Here is an 18,251-nt window from a genome sequence, read left to right as displayed (position 1 = left end):
TTATGTAAAAAAAACTTGGACTTAAAATATAATAGTGTAACTAACTAGTGCATGTCAAGCTAGATTTGAATGACAAAATAGATATTTGTGACAAAAAGCAAGATTTTAAAATAACTAATTATTTTTACAAAATGAAAGCTCAGTTTCACAAAACAGATAAAATAACCATTCTGTGAAGCAACACTGTCAATCACATTCATAAACCAATAAGAACAAAGCTTATTGCCATATAACAAACAAGATGAGAAGTTGCCAGCTCTGCTCCACATGGCTGCATCATCCCTAAGGCATAGTATGTGGCCTGCTATTGATGGCGCCCTCTAATGTCCCCTGTGCTGCATAGTAATAAACATTTACAAAAATTTCCTAAAAGGGCTGCTGTTAAACACTACAGGTGATTGGGCGTTCTTACAAATGGCTGAAAAATATAATGATTCACTTATAATGATTGTAGAGAAAGAAAAGTATGCAAAACATAAATATGATCATTTTAGGTGATATAGCTACAGTATTTTTATTGTAGTAACCTGCTTGTGTGGCCATTTTGGTTAAGGGCATTCCTGCTGTTTTGCCATTGTCTTATGATTCACTCCTTTTCCTGTTTCCCTCTTCCTGTCTAAGCTGAGAGCAATAATGGGGCAGGCCACACCTACCTGCCATGTTGTAATAAATGTACCAGAAGCTGGGGGGTAACTACAGAGGAAGTAGACTCTGCGGGTGCAGGGTGGGCCAGGAGGTATAGGGGCCCCATAAGGCCCTAATTCATAGACAATTTCATTAAATATTGATAAAACAAGTCAACCACTAGACATTTTAGGGGCCTGAAAGACATCTCTGTCTGTGTCAGACATCTCATTTGCATTGTGGTAAAAAACATGGCAACTGTAGTCATAAATCACCCCTAAAGTCTATGTAGTACAATGTGTAGCCTTAGTGATTAGGGTTAGTGATGGGCCATTAAATTCGCCGGACACAAATTCGCTAAATTCATTGCAAGCAAATTAGTTTGCCGGCAACAAATCTGCCGTCAAAAATTCTGCTGCATCAAAATGAAAAATTGGGGCTAGTAAAATTGACACACATTAAAATTATTCAAACACCTACTGACTTTACGTAGCACGTAGTAGCTCGCGTCAAAATTGACACGGGTCAGAATTATTTTGACGCCCATTGCATTTTGCAAATTTTTGCTGTTTTGAGAATTTCAAGGCACATATTTGTCCATCACTAATTAGGGACATTATATAATTAATACTGTCAAATCTGAACTGCGCAGTTCCTTGCACAGCAGCAATCCAGGTGCACAATAATATAATTAGAAAAATAGTATTTTACTTAGAGTGAGTGCAGAATTTTTCAACAAGACTGTGCTGCTGAACTCCATCCGCCAGTCGGTCATTCAGCTGTTTTACCAGATTAATCCATATGGGAAAACTTCACTCATAAGTAGTCTCTACTCACTCACAAACTGTTACACTGCTTTTGACAAAGCTGCCATAGTGATGAAATGGAAACTGCCAAGAAACTGCTTATAATCCTACTCATGCTATACAGACTGTGTGTGTCCCCATTGTCTGGAGTGTAGAGGTTGCCAAACGAGCAGATCTTGCCCCAGTATGGCCACTGGGTGATGTTCGTCTGATCCGTTTGTGGGCCCTGGCAGCTTTTAATTGGCCAGTGTATGTCCACCTTTAGTCAGCCACTCCAGACACTGGGGTTACAAACACAGTCTGTATAGTATGACGTGTGGGCCTTATAAGCAGTTTCTTAGTCACATAGTTAGCTGTAGTTTAACTACTACATAACTTCAATTTCATCACTATGGCAGCTTTGTCAAAAGCAGTGTAACAGTTTGTGAGTAAGCAGAGACTACCCATGTGTGAATGTTTCCCATTGGATTAATCTGGTATATGTTGCTCAGTAAAGCAGCTGAGTGACCCACTAGTGGATGGAGTTCAGCAGCTCAGTCTTGTTGCAAAAATGTGAACTCACACTAAGGAAAATATTATATATGTATTATGAGTGGCTGCTTATAAGACATACACTTCATAACCTTCAAAACCGTGATGTCCGGGTGAAATCTGGACAGGTGGCAACCATAGATCAGTCCCACATCTCTGGCTACATCTATTATGTAGTTGTTGAACTATAGCTAAGCACATTATAAAGAGACTGCTAAAACCTAACAGGTGCAAGATTACAGCTAGGAGGAGACATTGGAGTCGAACAATCATATACAAAGCTTATTACTGACTCTGAGGGGCAGATTTATCAAGGGTCGAGGTGAATTTTCAAATGAAAAAAAATTTGAGTTTCGAGCTATTTTTGTGTACTTCGGCTAGGGAATAGTCCAAATTCAATTTGAAAAAAATAAGAAAATTAGATTATCGCAATTTATCATGTACTGTCTCTTTAAAAATTCGACTTCGCCCATTCGCCATCTAAAATCTGTGGAATTGCTGTTTTAGCCTACAGGGGACCTCCTAGAACCTATTTGGAATCAATTCTTGGACTTTGAAAAATCAAAGTTTTTTTTAGGAAAAACTTTGAATCAAATTAAATCGAATGCCTTATTCATTTGATTCATACAGTTCAAATTCGATCGAAAACGGACCTATTCGGCAAAAAAAAAACTTAATTTAATTTCGGTTGGTCTTTTTGAATTTCGGAATATTTCAAATTCAAAATTCGACCATTGATAAATATGCCCCTGAGAGTTTGTCAGAAGTTATTAAAGGGATATTAGGCTGCAAGAAATAAATGTGATAAACTGGCTGGTAGTGGACTAAATGATTCTGCTGTGTTAGTCCAGGCAAAACAGCCAGACAAGCACAGGAACTTCTGGTACATTTATTACAACATGGCAGCTAAGTGTGGCCTGTCCCATTATTGCTCTCAGTTTAGACAGGAAGAGGGAAATAGAAACAGGAGTGAATCATAAGACAATGGCAAAACAGCAGGAATGCCCTTAACCAAAATGGCCACACAAGCAGGTTACTACAATAAAAATACTGTAGCTATATCACCTAAAATGATCATATTTATGTTTTGCATACTTTTCTTTCTCTACAATCATTATAAGTGCAGCATTATATTTCTCAGCTATTTGTAAGAACTCCCAATCATGAACCTGTAGTGTTTAGCAGCAGCCCTTTTAGGAAATGTTTGTAAATGTTTATTACTATGCAGCACAGGGGACATTAGAGGGCGCCATCAATAGCAGGCCACATACTATGCCTTAGGGATGATGCAGCCATGTGGAGCAGAGCTGGCAACTTCTCATCTTGTTTGTTATATGGCAATGACAGTATTGCTTCACAGAATGGTTATTTATTATTATTAGTTTTGTGAAACAAAACTTTCATTTTGTGGAAAGAATGAATCCTTTACTATAAAATTTTGCTTTCTGTGACAAATATCTATTTTGTCATTCAAATCTAGCTTGACATGCACTAGTTAGTTACACTATTATATATTATGTCCAAGTTTTTTTTTACATAATACATTCTGTAAGTAACTTTGCACATAAGCGAGTTCGTTACATGGAGGTTATACATTTGTGCGACAGATTTCTTGTTAAAATGTACAGAATGGAGTTCGTAATATATTAATCCTTTTGTGCACTAACCAGATTTTGTTCTCATTCTTTAATAGAAATAAGTCTTTTGTATATTTTTATATATTTTTATCTGTGTATGGTCACAAATACTTATATACCATGAGAGACCTTCATTCTGTGTATTAGGGATAGTTTTGTATACAGAATGTATTTGGGACAAACGGCACCCCATATGATAACCTGGTATAAATGGCTAAAAGGGTTATAACATTCCCCACCACTTTTTCAGTTCAGTTGTTTTCCGAAAGATCACCAGAAATAATGACTTTTTTTACAATCACTTTCTATTTTTCTATTTGTTCTATTTTTCTATTCTATTGCTAATATTGAAGTTTAAAGTTTCATTTTTCACCTCTTATGTCTTTCTAAAGGAGCTTCAGGGGGGGGGGTGTCACAGACTCTGTAAACTAATCTAAATTGATACATCAGTACAATTAGATACATTTCTTATCTTTGGCCCTGCTGAATGAATTCCAGTCTTATTAAAGGCAGCTGACATAATTTATAAAATAGTTGATAATATTCCTGAGAATTGTATTAACTAATATAACAAAATTAACAGTTCCGAATCTGCACATGGATCACTGAGCTGTAAAAAATTAAAAAAAGTCTTTATTTCTGGTGAACAACCAGTACAGATTTTTCATAAAAAAACATGTAAAATGTTTTTTGTGAGAATTCATGACTAGGCAAATACACCACTATGACAAGGGCAAATACACCACTGTTGTGCTTGTTTGTTAAACAATCAAAATATTATTCATTTGAAATTGTAATCAATTTATTTTCAATAGAATAAAACCACATGGTTTTAGTTGCTTGTCCCAGGACAAACAAAGGGATCAAACCCTCTGTACCTAGTTTGCAATTGCGCACTCTGCACTATAAGAGCTGAATTTTGGTTCTTTAAGTTAACAGGAACAATTTCTTTCTGCTACTGGTAACCAGCTAGCTGCTGCCATCTGGGAAAAGTTTCTCAACTCTCTTCATGGCAGCAGTGCCCCTTGATCAACAATAGAACATTCTTGGAACAAGAATTTAGTATGGGCATGGTCGATGGTTCATCAGCCAATGACCTAGCAAACGGTCTAATGTCAGCTGATGGAGATATCATCTCTGATAGGATTCCAGGCCAGGTTGGCCAACAAATGAACGAATAGTCAGTCAATCTGGACGACCATTAAAAAACCATGCATCACTATCTTAACCATGCATAGTAACAGTATATTTCCCTTGGTTTTTTTTGCTTCCACTTTCCTGAGCAAATGATTTTTAAAATTTTGCAATTTAAATTTAACAGAACAGCCAAACAAATACAATTACCAACATTCAAACAGGGAAATTTTGCTGTTGGCCTTCCAGCACCACAAATGAGCTTCGTACAAAGAGAGCACTATATGCCACACACCTAACAAATAATCTATTGGTAATTTTAATGTTTTTAGAGATAAGGCTGAGGTTTAAGGTGGTGCCAGTAAGGTGGTGCCAGTAAGGTGGTGCCAGTATTAAATGTATGTTTACAAATGCAAGAAGTCTGACTGGTAAAATGGGAGAGCTGGAGCTGCTGGTGATGGAAGGAAAATATGATGTGATTGGTGTGGCCGAAACATGGCTGAATGAGTCGCATGACTGGGCAGTAAATATCAGTGGCTATACTTTGTTTCGGAGGGACAGAGGCAATAGAAAAGGAGGAGGGGTATGTCTGTATGTTAGGCAGGATTTAAAAGCTCATATAAAGGAGGAGGTTATGTTAGAAAATGAGGGGGCAGAAGTCGTATGGGTGGAGTTCTTCACCAATTGTAAAGAATCCAGCAAATTAATTGTAGGCATATGCTATAGACCCCCTAATGTAAGTGAGGAGGAAGAGACAAAGCTCCTAATGCAAATAGAAAAGGCTGCTAGTTTAGGTAAAGTAATGATAATGGGGGATTTTAATTACCCAGATATTGACTGGAACAACGGTACTGCTAGATCAGTTAATGGGAACAAGTTTATAAACTTAATGCACGACAATTTTTTAGCACAGGTTGTTGAGGAGCCTACCAGAAAAAATGCTATTCTTGATGTAGTGATCTCAAATGACCGAGAACTTATAGCAAATGTGCAAGTCATTGAACCCCTGGGTAATAGTGACCATAAGGTTATATCTTTTAATGTCTGGTGCAAAAAACAAAAATATACTGGGGCAACAAAAACCATGAATTTTGCAAAAGCTAATTTTAGTGCCTTGAGGGCTGCCCTACAGAGCATTGATTGGGGCATTAGGTTTTCAGCTAAAAACACAGAACAGAAATGGTTGTCCTTTAAAATGATATTAAATCATTACTGTTCTCAATTTATTCCCTTAAGGACTAAACGTAGAAGCTCTAAGAATCATCCTGTGTGGCTTAATACAGAAGTAAAGAAGTTAATGGGAAAGAAGAGAAAGGCATTTAAAAACTACAAATCTGTAGGGACAGAAGCTGCATTTAATGAATATAAACACTGTAATAAATGTTGTAAATCAGCAATCCGGAAGGCTAAGAAAAGAAATGAAGAGTTAATTGCGGTGGAGGTGAAAACTAACCCTAAAAAGTTTTTTAAATATATTAATAGTAAAAAGATGCAGGTTGAGAGTGTTGCTCCATTAAATAATGGTACCAGTATGGTTGTAACAGATACAGATAAGGCAAATGTGTTAAATCAGTTCTTTTCTTCAGTGTATACAATAGAGGAGTCTGGGTTCACAGGCTCACTTAATAACTGCACGAATGGTTCAGCTCAATCTAGTCAGTGGGTGACTCAGGATATGATTCAAAAAGCTTTAATACAAATTATGTAAACAAGGCTCCAGGGCCTGATGGCATACACCCCCGGGTTCTAAGAGAGCTTAGTTCAGTTTTAGACCAGCCCTTATTTCTGATTTTCTCAGATTCACTGTCATCTGGTATGGTGCCTATGGATTGGAGAAAAGCTGATGTTATTCCAATATTTAAAAAGGGATTACGATCTCAGCCTGGCAATTATAGGCCAGTAAACTTGACATCTGTGGTGGGCAAATTATTTGAAGGCTTGTTAAGGGATCACATTCAAAATTTTGTCCTAATGAATGGCATTATGAGCAACAATCAGCATGGCTTTATGAAGGCTAGGTCATGTCAGACGAATTTGATTGCATTTTATGATGTGGTAAGTAAGATTCTGGATAGTGGGGGGGCAGTAGATGTGATCTATTTGGATTTTGCCAAAGCATTTGATACTGTGCCCCACAAACGACTGCTTTCTAAACTAAGGTCTGTTGGGCTTAATGAAGTCGTTTGCACGTGGATAGGAAACTGGCTACAGGATCGGGTACAGAGGGTGGTTGTTAATGGGACATTCTCTACTTGGAGTAAGGTTCTTAGTGGGGTCCCCCAGGGCTCAGTATTGGGTCCACTTTTATTTAACTTGTTCATTAATGACTTAGGGGAGGGTGTTGTAAGTAATGTATCAGTGTTTGCAGATGACACAAAATTATCCAGCCCAATTAATTCCATCCAGGATGTGGCATCCTTGCAACATGATCTTGACAAACTGGCAATCTGGGCAGCTAAGTGGCAAATGAGATTCAATGTTGATAAATGTAAAGTCATGCACCTGGGATGTAAAAATATCCAAGCCACTTATACCCTTAATGGGACTGCACTAGGCAAATCCATTATGGAAAAGGACCTTGGAGTCCTTGTAGATGATAAACTTGGCTGTAGCAAGCAATGCCAGTCCGCAGCATCAAGGGCAAATAAGGTCTTGAGCTGTATTAAAAGGGGCATAGAGTCAAGGGAGGAGGGGGTCATTCTTCCACTGTGTAGAGCACTTGTAAGGCCCCATCTAGAATATGCCGTACAGTTTTGGTCTCCATCACTCAAACAGGACATTATTGTATTAGAGAGGGTACAGAGAAGGGCAACTAAGCTGGTAAAAGGTATTGAAAATCTTAGCTATGAGGAAAGACTGGCCAAATTGGAGATGTTCACGCTGGAGAAGAGGCGCTTAAGGGGTGATATGATGACTATGTATAAATATATAAGGGGATCATATAATAATCTCTCTAATGCTTTATTTACCAGTAGGACTTTCCAGCTGACACGAGGTCACCCATTCCGATTAGAAGAAAAGAGGTTCCGCCTAAATATTCGGAAGGGGTTTTTTACAGTGAGAGCTGTGAAATTCTCTCCCTGAATCAGTTGTACAGGCTGATACATTAGATAGCTTTAAGAAGGGGTTGGATGGCTTTTTAGGAAGTAAGGGAATACAGGGTTATGGGAAATAGCTCATAGTCCAAGTTGATCCAGAGACTAGTCCGATTGCCATTTTGGAGTCAGGAAGGAATTTTTCCCCCTCTAAGGCAAATTGGAGAGGCTTCAGATGGGTTTTTTGCCTTCCTCTGGATCAACTGGCAGATAGGTAGTTAATAAAAAAAAAAAAAAAAAGGTTGAACTCGATGGACATGTGTCTTTTTTCAACCTTACTTACTATGTTACTATGTTAAGCATCCATATCAAATAACCATAGAGGATATATGTTCATTAAAGGAACAGTAACATCAAAAAATAAAACCATTTTAAAGTAATTAAAATATACTGTATGAGTGATTGCTTTAGAACGACTACTATGGCTTATATAAATATGCTGCTGTGTAGCTACGGTAGCAGCCATTGAGGCTGAAAAAGAAAAGGAACATATTAGTCTTCAGATATCAGATAAGCTTTGTAATAGAATACAATGGTATTCTCCAGAATGCATCTATTATCTACTATGTAACCTGCGCCTTGAATGGCTGCCCCCATGGCTACACAGCAAATAGTTTATATAAACTATAGTAGTTTATATAAAGAAGGAAACACACCAGTGCAGGGAAACAGAACATTATATTGTAATTACTTTAAAGCAAACTTTTTGGTGTTACTGTTCCTTTAAAATACTTTTGTGCAGCTGCTCTGTTTTAAAAATCAGGGATATTTCCATGGGTAGCAAATCAAAAACAGCTGGGGCTGTTAATGGAAATGAAGGGCATCTGGCAACTGTGGACACATATTATAAAATTATACGTAAGGGGTCATATTAGACTGCATTTGCATGGAAAATCCCATTCATTAAAGGTACTTTGTGTCAGTATGCATTCCTCGCACATCATTTAGTTGCACTCTGTGCTGCTGCTTCCTCTTGCCTTCTGTTTCAAATTTCACCTAGTTGTACCTACCTACTTATGCTGGGAAACCCTGGAACTACCACCACCTCCAAACCAGGCAGTAGCTCCAGGGTTCTCACATCACAGAAATTGACACAGCACAGTTACAGTGAATGCTGGAAATGGCAACCAGAATTAGAAAAGATTCAGAACAATTGATCCTAAGTACAACAAAAGTTATGCTGGAATTATGCGAAGATCATTAAGAAAAACACTGACTTGTGGGTAAAACATGGAATCATGCATGTAACTGCACTTTGTCCAATGCCCTAGCAGACGTAAATGACCCCTATAATGTTTTCAAAACATTCTGGTTCTAATACTTTCATTACAATAAAAACAAAACAAAATATTTTATAATTCCCTGAAACAATACTGTAACTAAAACATGTTTCTTTAAATAATATATTATCTTAAGGATAAAGAATTGGTACTTGCAAAGCATGCTGTTGGTTATACTAGACAAGATTTTAAAATGCTGTAAAGAATATATATTTTATATCAAAATCCTCTTTATGACATTTTTTAACTTTCACTTTAAATAAGTACAATTCTACTATTCATAAAACTGAATGAAATTTCATTCATTTAACTAGTAAAAGAACATAACAAAACAAACGAAGTATCTCCATTACAAAAATAACAAAATGGCTAATACCTTATAAAACAGTGAGTATTTACAGTTGTGGCTGTAGTTTGGCATTGGAGAAATGTATCAGTGAGTAAAACCAATATTACATGTTCCTCAGTCTCCCTTTGAACATTTATGAAGATAATAAAAAACATGAAGAAATACTTAAATATAAATGAAATACTTCCATGAATTAATATTGCTGAATATTTGCTTTTCTACAATTACATGCCTTTTCTACTCCTATATTCATAAATGACTCTACGCAATGATTACAACTTTGATTTAACATAAAAAAAAACAAAAACAAAATCACATAAAGATTTCTGGTGACGATGCCTTGTACTTCTAAAAATTGAGACTATAGTTTCATTTGTTAACAACCTTGGTAAAGCCCTGTTAAGCTGATGTCATGCTTAAACTATATAAATATTTGACTAAAACCAATTTAAAGAATGGTACAAAATAATTTCTTCTCCCTAAACGGATTTTCCGATGCAGGCACTGGAAGAATAAGTGGGTCTTCTCTTACATGAGCATCACAATAGGCCATTAAATCAGCAGCAGCCTTTGACACCTATACAACAAACAGAAAGTGGAAAATAACTGAATTTAAACATTGTAAGAATTCAATTTTGGCATAGCAACTACTACCATGTCCCAATTAGAATAAGTAAATAATTAATTGAATAGGTAAGTTAAAGAGGGAATAAAACAATCTGTTTTATTGCAAACCATTAGAAGACCCAAGCAATGCATCCTTTTATTAACCGATACTCAATAAATATATCTGCTTTTGGAGAATATCCACCAAAATATTCAGCAGAATTCTGCTGGAACAGCACTATTAACTGATGCATTTTGAAAAAAAAAAAAAACACGTTTTCTTGCAACAGTATTCCTTTATCCTGTGCCATTTGCTCTATTTCATTTGTCTTTATTGCTACACAGCAGCTTGTTAATAAACACAATACCAGTGTTTCTGAAGAAAACACAATAGTTTTACCAGTGCAAAGCAACATTACATTATTTTTTACATTAATTTTTTGGTGTTACTGTTCCTTTAAAAAAGTTATAAATACAATAGATAATTATTTCCTTTACAATTATTTACTTTTACTATTTTGGTAGATATTACATAATATTATAACTTTTATATTATTGACACTCATGCAGATTTACAAAATAAAAACGTGATCTAAAAAAATGTAAACAAGGTGGCAATGTGTCGAAGTCTAAGTTGTTTAAAGAGACAGTACTTCGATTTTTGAATGGTCGAATTTGTGAAGTATTTTCAATTCAAAACGAATTTTGGCTTATTCGATGGTCGAAGTACCCAAAAATTACTTTAAAATTCGAAGTTTTTGAATTTGAAAATTCACTTCGACCCTTAGTAAATGGGCCCCCAAGTGATTACAGGATCACAAAAGCATTCTTTTGCATATTGGGTGTGGGAAAGTTGTGTCACCCAAAACAAGAAATGAGACCACCTGTACTTCTGTTTTACCTGTTTAGCCAGTTGTCTTGTGGGGCTGTAAAACACTATGAATGATGTGTCCAAATGACAGTCTGGGGTTATGTTTTAGGTAACAGACTTGTCTCTCTCTGAACATGCAGGCCCAGAGACTGACTTGCTGTCCAAGGATTGGTAACTATCCGAGTGTCTCTTTGTCATTGATAGTTGTTAATAGTCAGTGTGGTTATACAGTATGTGTATGGAATTTAGAGAATATACAGCTTGCAATACATTGTAGGAACCATTGTCATTGTAGGTTGTTTTCATACTGTGGATATTAATTATTGTTTATTTGGAGTTGTTGATTTGTCTTACTGGTTGTTTGAATACTCATTGCATAGAATTGGTGAATAGTATTTTGAATTATAGATTTTATATTTCCTTTTCTTATATATATATTATTGGTTATTATGTGCTGTAATTTGTGTTTGTGTGTTTTAGAACCTATGGTTAAAGTACTATTATAGACTAATATTAATATTGACAACCATAATAATATCTACACCTTGATGTAGGATGGTTCCCTTTAGGCTGCTGCGAAACTTTCTCACAGATTTAGAGAGTTGTATTCAGTGATGTTTTACTTAACAGAGATCATTCTGTAGTTATCAGTAATGTTTTCTCTGAAGGACTTTTTAATATTTTCTCTGAAATTCTGGAATGTTGGGCATGACCAGAAACCATGTATAAGTTTAGCATCTCAGGTATTTGTCGGAGGTAATTGTGTATGTCTTATAACATTTTACAGGGGTTGACTTGGGAGACATTTATTTTATCAATATGTATTTCATGATAATGGTTTGTATTATGTAAAATGATGTTATATTCATTATTTATGAAAAAGAGGAACATAGAGGAATCTAGTTTTAAATCAAAACATAATACTCAGAATTTAGTACACAGAACGTAAAAATGGAAAAAAGTACTTAGGAAAAATAACCTAAGAAAGGGTGGTCACTCCATTTTTACATTTTTTACTGCCCTTAGGTGGTAGCAGACTCAGAAACCGCTGGGTTATGAAAGAACCATGTAATGTTTGCAGGGTAATAAATAAATATTAAGTAATTTTAAAGCATATGGTATGGTTGCTTGGGGGATATTTTCCATCCATCTGGTCAATCCTAGATTTTTGGTTTCAGAGTATGCTTTCTCACTTGATCACAGTTCGAATGCCCAGACTAGAATATGAGCACAATGTACTCCCAAAGAATCTGAGTTGCCACAACTCTCCAAAAAGAAATTCCATCATTTATCTTATTCCAGGATCTCCTAAAAGTAACTAAATTGGTTGAAACTTGGTGGTTATGATGGCTAGTTTAATTAACATTCAGACTTACTGATTAAGGGTTAGGAGTCAGATGCAGGACCACAAAGGCTAAAGTCAAACTTGTCATTTTCTTTGAAACTGCCAAAATCTGTGTGTGTGCAGTAACAGCCAGTTGCCATTGAAGTCAAGGGATAACTTCACAGGCTGCAAAATAGGCTGCATCGCCCAGGTGTGCAGGGTTTGTATCCATGTACTGCTTTGTGCCTATTTTTTTAAAATTTGTGCTGCCTATATGTAAATGAAACCAATTAGGTCCATGTTAATCCAAGCATTTAGTCCTTGTGGGTGGGGACATACTGCATTCCCATCTACACAGAAATGCTGAAGCAAGAGTGTACTCTAAATAGCTTTGTAATTGGTATTTGTATATGTCATTTATTATTTATATTGTCCTCTAAGGGAATAAGTGACCCTAAATCAATTCTTAGTATGGAGTGTTCTAACACATGGAAATGTTGTGCTTTGCTGCTTATAAGCATAGGGCATGTATATTCCCAATGAAAGAAGTAAGGGCAAACACCATTGTGGCACTCAACGGGGAAATAGTGAAGCCTGAAAACAGGACGCTCCCTCCAAACCCCACTCTTCACATGTAGAAGAAACTTGATGGTGTCGGAAGCATCCCCAAAACAGGAATCCGGGGAACCCAAGCTTTGTATAAAACAATAAATCTTTATTGATCCATTTTAAAACACAACATGGTTGAGCAGGCAGGGGAACTAGCTTTACGAGTTTCGTGACCGAGTGTCACTTCATCAGTCCCAATGAGCCATCTCTTTTGTATTCTGTAGTTTAAATGTTGCTTTCAAAAGTATTTTCTCTCAATGTATAACTGGATTTACATTGTGGCATCTTAATGGGAGTAATATTTATCAAGGTATCATTTCTAGTATATAATTGCACCATTAGATATAAAACTTTTCTATGTGTAGATTTAAGCATTAAATGAATTGTTCAGTATAAAGATAAAACTGGGTAAATAGATAGACTGTGCAAAAAATAAAATGTTTTAAATATAGTTAGTTAGCCAGAAATGTTAGCGCTCTTGGTTTCCACAAACTGGTTACCAGGCAGTAACCAATGAGTGACTTGAGGGGGGGGCACATGGTTCATAACACTTAGCTTTTGAATCTGATCTGCATGCTAAAGATCAATTGCAAACTCACTAAACAGTTATGTCCCATGTACCCCCCTCCCCTTCAGGTTGAGCTGCAAAGGAAGTCATGCTCGGGCTATTATGTTAGACATCCAGTCACTCCAGTCTTTATAGATTACATTTTTGTCTATATTAGAAACATTTTTATTTTTATTTTAAACAGCCTATCTAGTTACCCAGGTTAATTTTTTACAATGAACTGTTCCTTTAAAACTAGAGCAATAAAATATATCTTTGCCAATGAAAATTTTTAGTAGGCCAAAATTTTTTTTATTCATGAAAATCCACTAACATGTCCAAAATATACACTGAAGGAAACATGGTATAACATGTTAAAAGAAAAACTGCAGTTATATGTATTGTACTGACCCTTTATGTTGCATCAGAAACAATAATAAATTTATCAATAAAAAGTTGCATAGTTTGTACCTTAATCCTGTCCATACATGCTTCCATTTTAAGTTGTTCCACTGCTTTTCTTGCTTGAGATATACTAGTTGTGCTATTGTTAGACATGCTGTCTTTCATTGTCTGCTTCTGAAATAAAGAAGTTATATTATTTGTTATATGATATTTTAATTATATGTTATGTACTATATGGGACAAGAATGAATAAGGTGTTTTAAAGGGAAACAACCCCAGTTAACCATGTAGATCCTGCAAAGTCCCTCAATCCATTCCCATGTAGTGGCTTTCAGTTTGCATGCTCCTGTCAGTCATCAAAAAGAGAGTCTGGGACTTAAAGTAATGTGGTCAGACATGACAGCCAATAACCATGCAGCACAGATTTGCAGGTACAGGAAATGCAGCTTTTGGGAGTCACTTTTATGGTTGGAGAACTGGTTCAAATGTAACAATAGGACTCTTTCCCCAGTTCTTCCCTTTTACTATCAGTTCCTACCCAAAACTGATGATGGCACAGACAGCGGACGGCAAAAACCAAACAGCCACAGCATGAGTACTGTAAGCAACAGTACTTACAGTATCATACAAACAAATATCGGTAAGAAGATAAAATTTGAGAATTGTAATGGAACATAACTTGAATTTTAATTTATTGCTGTGTATACATAAGTATTTGGAACTGATGTTTCACTTGTTTGAAATCAATAAAAATTATATATATAAAAAAAAATGTAACAATAGGAGAAAACTTAAGGGCCGAAAAAAATCCCAAACACTGCTTAATCCTCAAAATCATCTAACCGCTGATCTAATGACTGTGTCATTATGCTTCAACTGAAACAAGCAAACAGTCGTAAATATAGAATTTTTATTTGTGCGCACAATACCCAAACCCTTAGAGCTGGTTGAGCAACACTGGCGCTGCCAATAGCAGCTGGCAATAGCAACCAGTTAACAACTCATTTTGAACAATTTAATAATTTTTAGCTTTTTTTTAAAACTGTATTTATGAATGAATTAAGGGGCAGACTTATTAAAGGGGACATATACCATAAATTTTTACAATGCAGAAAACCATGTAAAATAATGTAAAATAAAAGGAATTGTTTTTATTTTAATACCTTTTGTGTCAAATATGTCCATATAAGCATGAAAACTGTGTTCAGCCCGCCCCTTTGCTAAGTTTCCTGTCTTGGAATCTCTGGTATGTGGCTCTGCAGCCGACGGCCGTTTCTGCCTGTGTAATAGAGCTGCATCCAGTGAGGGAGGACTGGGCGTGCAGAGGTTGGCGGTGCTGTTCATGATGTCACACTCAGTCCGTCCCTGCATTCCTTCTACAGACTGGATCATTCTTACTGCTCGTTTCCCTTCTGCTGGTTTCTTTCACTCTCTGCTCGATTTGTTTAACCCCCTCCTCCCCTGCTCATTTGTCTCCCTCTGTTTCCCCCCTCCCTCCACTACTCGTTTCTTTCACTCTCAGCTGTGTTCGTTTTTAATCCCTCCACTGCTCCGTTTCTGTCTCTCTCTGCTCTATTTGTTTAACCCCTCCTCCCCTGTTCCTTTTACTCCCTCTCCCCCACTGCTCCTTTACTTTCTCTCTGCTCTATTCACTTAACCCCTTCTTCCCCTGCTCCTTTCACTGACTCTCTCTGTTTGTTTCCCCCTCCCTCCAATACTCTTTTTCACTCTCTGCTGTGTTCGTTTTACTTCCTCCACTGCTCCTTTCTGACACTCTCAGCTCACATCCCCCTCCCTCCCCTGATCCTTTCTCTCCCTCTCTGTTTGTTTCCCCCCTCCCTCCACTGCTCCGTTTCTGCCACTCTCTGCTCTATTTGATTAACCCCTTACTCCCCTGCTCCTTTTACTCCCTCTCTGCTCATTCCCCGTCCCACTACTACTCGTTTGTCACTCTCTGCTCTATTCCTTTAACCTCCACCTCCCTATGCCTCACTGTTCGCTTTTCTCCCTGTCTACCTTATTCTTTTCCTTATCCCCCCCTTACCAAATGCTTGTTCCTCTACTTTGTGGATATTGGTTTTTTTTTTTTTTTTTACACCTTGCATCTGTTATTAGATGTTACACAATTCCAGAACATGAGCTGCATTTATCTCCTTACAACTCCCTGCACCTGACAATAAACTGTTGCAGAACAGCTGCCTTTCCCTGCACCTGACCACAAACTGTTACAGCACAGCTGCATTTTTCACTTGGAACTCCCAGCACAAGATCATAAAAATGTTCCAAAAATGCTGCATTTTTTCTTTGCAACTCACTGCACCTGGAAATGTTTTAGAACAGCAAATTTGTTTTCTCTTTATAGTTTGTATTAAACTCGACATCTATTGCTTTATGCTGAGCATTTAAAATATACTGATAGGTTAAATGATCAGGCAACAGTGTAAGACTATATGTGCAGACTGGGACACACAAGACAGAGGGTGGGAGGGGAGGGGTTTGGCTGCTACAGCTCAGGAGTTCAGCCTGTCAGTCAGTGCTGTGACCACTTCCTGTGAGAGAATGAACGACACTCCCACTCTTCATTTCAGCCTAGCTTCTGACCTGAGAGGTTCTCATTGCAGCTCTGATGTAATGACAGTTTTAGCAGGTAAAATGCATTCAAAACGTTTTTTTTTATGCATCATTACATTGTTTGAGGAAAGATTCATCATATATCTGAATATGAAGGTTATGCATAAATTTTTATGTTTAAGACTGTCAAATTCGACTAGGGAGTTATACAAATTTGATTAAAGTTTTTCAAAAAATTCAAATTAGATTTTTGAGATTTATCATACATTGGCCCTTTAAGAACTCGAAATCGACTATTCGCCACCTAAAACCTGCCGAATTGCTGTTTAAGTTAATGGGAAACTTTCAGGGATCAAGTTGTAGTTGTTTGCAGCCTTCCTGGCATTCAAGTTTTTTTCAGAGAAAAAAACTCGAATCAAGTTTTTAAAATTCATATTCACAGTTTAAAAAAAAAAATTTGATTTTTATAATAAAAATTAGATTGGTCGAATTTTGAGTTTATAGGAATTTCAAAAAACTCAAATGAATTTGAAATTTGACCCTTGATAAATGTGCCTCTAAGTGTTCTTTTTGTAAAGCTCAGTTTTGGATTCAGATTTTTCAGCAGGATTCAGCAGTCTAAACTGAATCTAGACTTTACACCATGTAATAATGGAAGGCATTTTACATATACAAATAAAGGCTCAGATCCAATTGAATCTTTCATGGAGAATACAGAAAAGGTAAAGTCTGTGCATTCCTAGTACATTCTATTATAGTAACGTTGGCAGCCCTAGTAGCCCCAATACTGTCATCTTAGCACAAAACCCCCTGTAAGTCCAGTTATCAAGTAGTGGTACAGCCCAACTGTAACAACCAGGGCCGGATTTCCTTTTTCCTGGCCACTCCATATCAGCATTACAACCTTCATCAAACATTACAGTTTGGATTTGTCCTCTTCAAGTAACCATGCCTTTGCAACAGGAGCCCACCTGGCTTTCTCTAGTTATTAAAAAGATTTTTGCAACATTATTGGTTATGTTTTTTCCCACCCTAGGGAATGTATGGCTCGGTATAGCCGGTTGTAATGCTGATATGGAGTGGCCAGGAAAGTGGAGAATTCCTATCATACTTACCGTAATTCTCTTTTCCTGGCCACTCTCCATATCAGCATTTCCCCCCCAGGCAAGTACAGATGCTTGGTATTAGACAAGGTAGGTGGTCTCCAGAGAGGATTTAAAGATTTAGAGGGAGGGACGTTCTGGTCTATGGGTGGGGATGGGAGGAGCTCCCCGGTTGTAATGCTGATATGGAGAGTGGCCAGGAAAAGAGAATTACGGTAAGTATGATAGGAATTCTCCACTTTTGCCACCCCTAGGCTGCTTGGGTCCTAGCACCCGCTCATGTGTGCACACCCCCCTGCGTGTGTATGCGCTGGCCACCAGGTCCTAGTGCCTGCCCGGCAAAACGTGCACACATGTGCTTGCACGCTCACTCACTTGCAGGGGGAGGCCCCTGCAAGTGAGTGAGCGTGCAAGCACATGTGGCTCCCAATACTTTTATAGATGCGCTGGGCGGCATGCCGCCCCTCAAATTATGCCGCCCCTCAAATTATGCCGCCCTAGGCCCAGGCCTTTGTGGCCTCGCCACAAATCAGGGCCTGGTTACAACATTTTAAGATGTTCCAGACGATCAAGTAGTTGTAGAAAACAATTACCTTACAAATTACAGGTATGAGATCTGGAAACCCGTATCTGTATTGATAAAACAGTAGCATGGGGGGCATGGCCTGGATACTGAGAAAGATGGCTGATTAAACCAACTGCTCCTCCGTTTTTGCCTGCCAAAAGCCTACATTAGCACCCTGAATCCAGCTGAAACCT

The 18,251-nt window shown here is 37.3% G+C and overlaps 1 protein-coding gene across 1 annotated transcript in view; it reads right to left on the bottom strand.

Moving 5' to 3' along the window:
- Positions 1-9,324: 9,324 nt before the first annotated feature.
- The window catches only part of gng4.S (guanine nucleotide binding protein (G protein), gamma 4 S homeolog), a gene marked incomplete at its 5' end in the record, with an annotated part of 39,026 nt that continues 30,099 nt past the window's right edge, over positions 9,325-18,251 (bottom strand). Inside the window, 2 exon segments of the mRNA NM_001093293.1 lie at positions 9,325-10,033; positions 13,885-13,992. Coding sequence (NP_001086762.1) covers positions 9,905-10,033; positions 13,885-13,983 — 228 coding nt within the window. The 3' untranslated portion in view covers positions 9,325-9,904.

This window comes from Xenopus laevis, chromosome 5S (assembly GCF_017654675.1).
Source record: "Xenopus laevis strain J_2021 chromosome 5S, Xenopus_laevis_v10.1, whole genome shotgun sequence".
Classification (NCBI taxonomy): Eukaryota; Metazoa; Chordata; class Amphibia; order Anura; family Pipidae; genus Xenopus; species Xenopus laevis.
The sequence above is the reverse complement of the archived record's forward strand: the minus strand, read 5'-3'. Positions and strand labels throughout refer to the sequence as shown.